General features: G+C 33.5%; 1 protein-coding gene across 1 annotated transcript; it reads left to right on the top strand.

Annotated features, from left to right (window-relative positions):
* Window positions 1-86: 86 nt before the first annotated feature.
* LOC109592012 (uncharacterized) lies at window positions 87-771 on the top strand (the record flags this gene model as incomplete). Its single annotated transcript, XM_020007591.1, has 3 exons — window positions 87-212; window positions 277-417; window positions 493-771. Coding segments are annotated over 3 exons (354 nt in total), but the record flags the coding sequence as incomplete, so codon positions are not given.
* Between the last annotated feature and the right edge of the window lie 1126 nt (window positions 772-1897).

Raw genomic sequence — 1897 nt, forward strand, 5'->3', positions numbered from 1 at the left:
GTATAGGTATGTACATTAGTATAAGGTATATTAGTACATAAGGTATGTACATTAGTAATTAAGGTTCATGTTGTTATATTCAATAGGTGTTTGTTGATGAATCAGCTCATAAGCCAGTGTATGCTGATCTGGCTATTGCTGGTAAAGGGAAGAGACTACAGGCAGCACCAACACAAGAACAACCAGTGGTATATGCATCAGTTAACAACAAAGTAATGATAATTACATGTACATGTAATGGTATCTTATACATCCTCTCTCTCTCTCTCCTCCTAGTCTGTTCCTCCTCCCATTCCTCCTCCAGCTGCTCCTCATAAAGTATTGTATGCTGATCTATCAATAGCAGCTGGTAAGAGAACACCAAAGAATAAATCACCCACTGAGGAAAGAGTAGTCCATGCAGCAGTCAATGGAAATGTAAGCCAATGCACATTATACTGTATGGAGTAACACAACCTTTATCTCTCTCCCCCCTCTCTCTCTCTCCTCCAGAGGAAGTCCACTATTCAAGAGCTGATCATGGATAGATTAGGTGGTCTGGATATTCCTCCTCCAATACCACCAAAACCAAAACCTTGAAACCAACACAAAGACATCAATCCTCCCTGTCTCCAGTAGTATAGAATGGACATACTTTAGTATAATGTATTGTGAAACAATTAACTCTATCTTGTATTCTCTCTCTCTGTCTTTCATTATAATGTCATTGGTATATAGTGTATATTCTTTTGTAATTTTTAGTTCATTCTAATCAACAGAACCAACAATGTATAAAGTATTATAAAGTTATAGTTAACGACAGCAATAGTAATGGTTCATCAACTTCATACAATTTTACTGATAACAATCCTAATATAGCTATTGATACTCTTATTATTGGTACTAATTATTCATTTATTATTATTCCTATTGATACTATTGGAAGAGAAGGACCTCCTTCATCATCAATACAGTATATATGGAATGGTAAGTACTACACACACACACTCATTGTATTTCTTATAGTACCAGCTCAAGTTGTTAATATTAGTTGGGATCAAATATCAAATGATAGTATGGTGGAATAACAATGATGAAGTATGTTAAGATATTATTAACATTAGTCAATTCCTCCTATTCAGTATTACATTATTACTGTATACAATACATCAAACAGTATCATATACAAGAATACATGTAATACTAATGATACTAATATTACTATCACTGGACTACCTCTTACTGATACAAGCTACACTGTTAGTATCATTCCTGATTAGATATGGACCTTCACTCAGTCACTGTTAATGGTATGAACTACTTATCCATTATGTTACTGCTACACTATTTGTATAGTCAGTGTAATTACTAATATCTTCAACAAGTATAGTGAACCATAATATTCTGAGATACTATTTTTCATCTATGATGAGTACTATCACCTAGTCATCAGAATACAAGATACCACTTCAGTATTGACAGTATTCACAAACACACAATCAGCAGTTTTAAGTAAGCTAATGCAGTATAACAATGTCTTACAGTATATGTGACCATAATTGACAAAAGGTACCTTATGGTGGGTAGTGAAATTTGTCTTTCTAGCCTAACAAATCCAACTTCCTGAGCCCCATTTATCATAAAATTACTCCACAGGATGCAAAAAGTTGCTAACGTTTTGGGATAATAATTCAAAGAAATACCCATTATTGGCAGTGCTAGCTAAAGAAATTCTATCTGTACCATCTTCATCTTCTCCAGTTGAGAGACTTTTTAGCATTGCTGGAAAGATATTTAGACCAGAAAGATGTAACTTACGTGACAACAAATTTCAACAATTAATGTTTATTCGTTACAACAACACACAACACATATAAATTTCTTCAATCAAATAGTACTTAACAATTCATTTTACTGT

The sequence above is a fragment of the Amphimedon queenslandica genome, unplaced genomic scaffold (assembly GCF_000090795.2).
Source record: "Amphimedon queenslandica unplaced genomic scaffold, v1.1 AMPQUscaffold_6565_Cont21477, whole genome shotgun sequence".
Taxonomy (NCBI): domain Eukaryota; kingdom Metazoa; phylum Porifera; class Demospongiae; order Haplosclerida; family Niphatidae; genus Amphimedon; species Amphimedon queenslandica.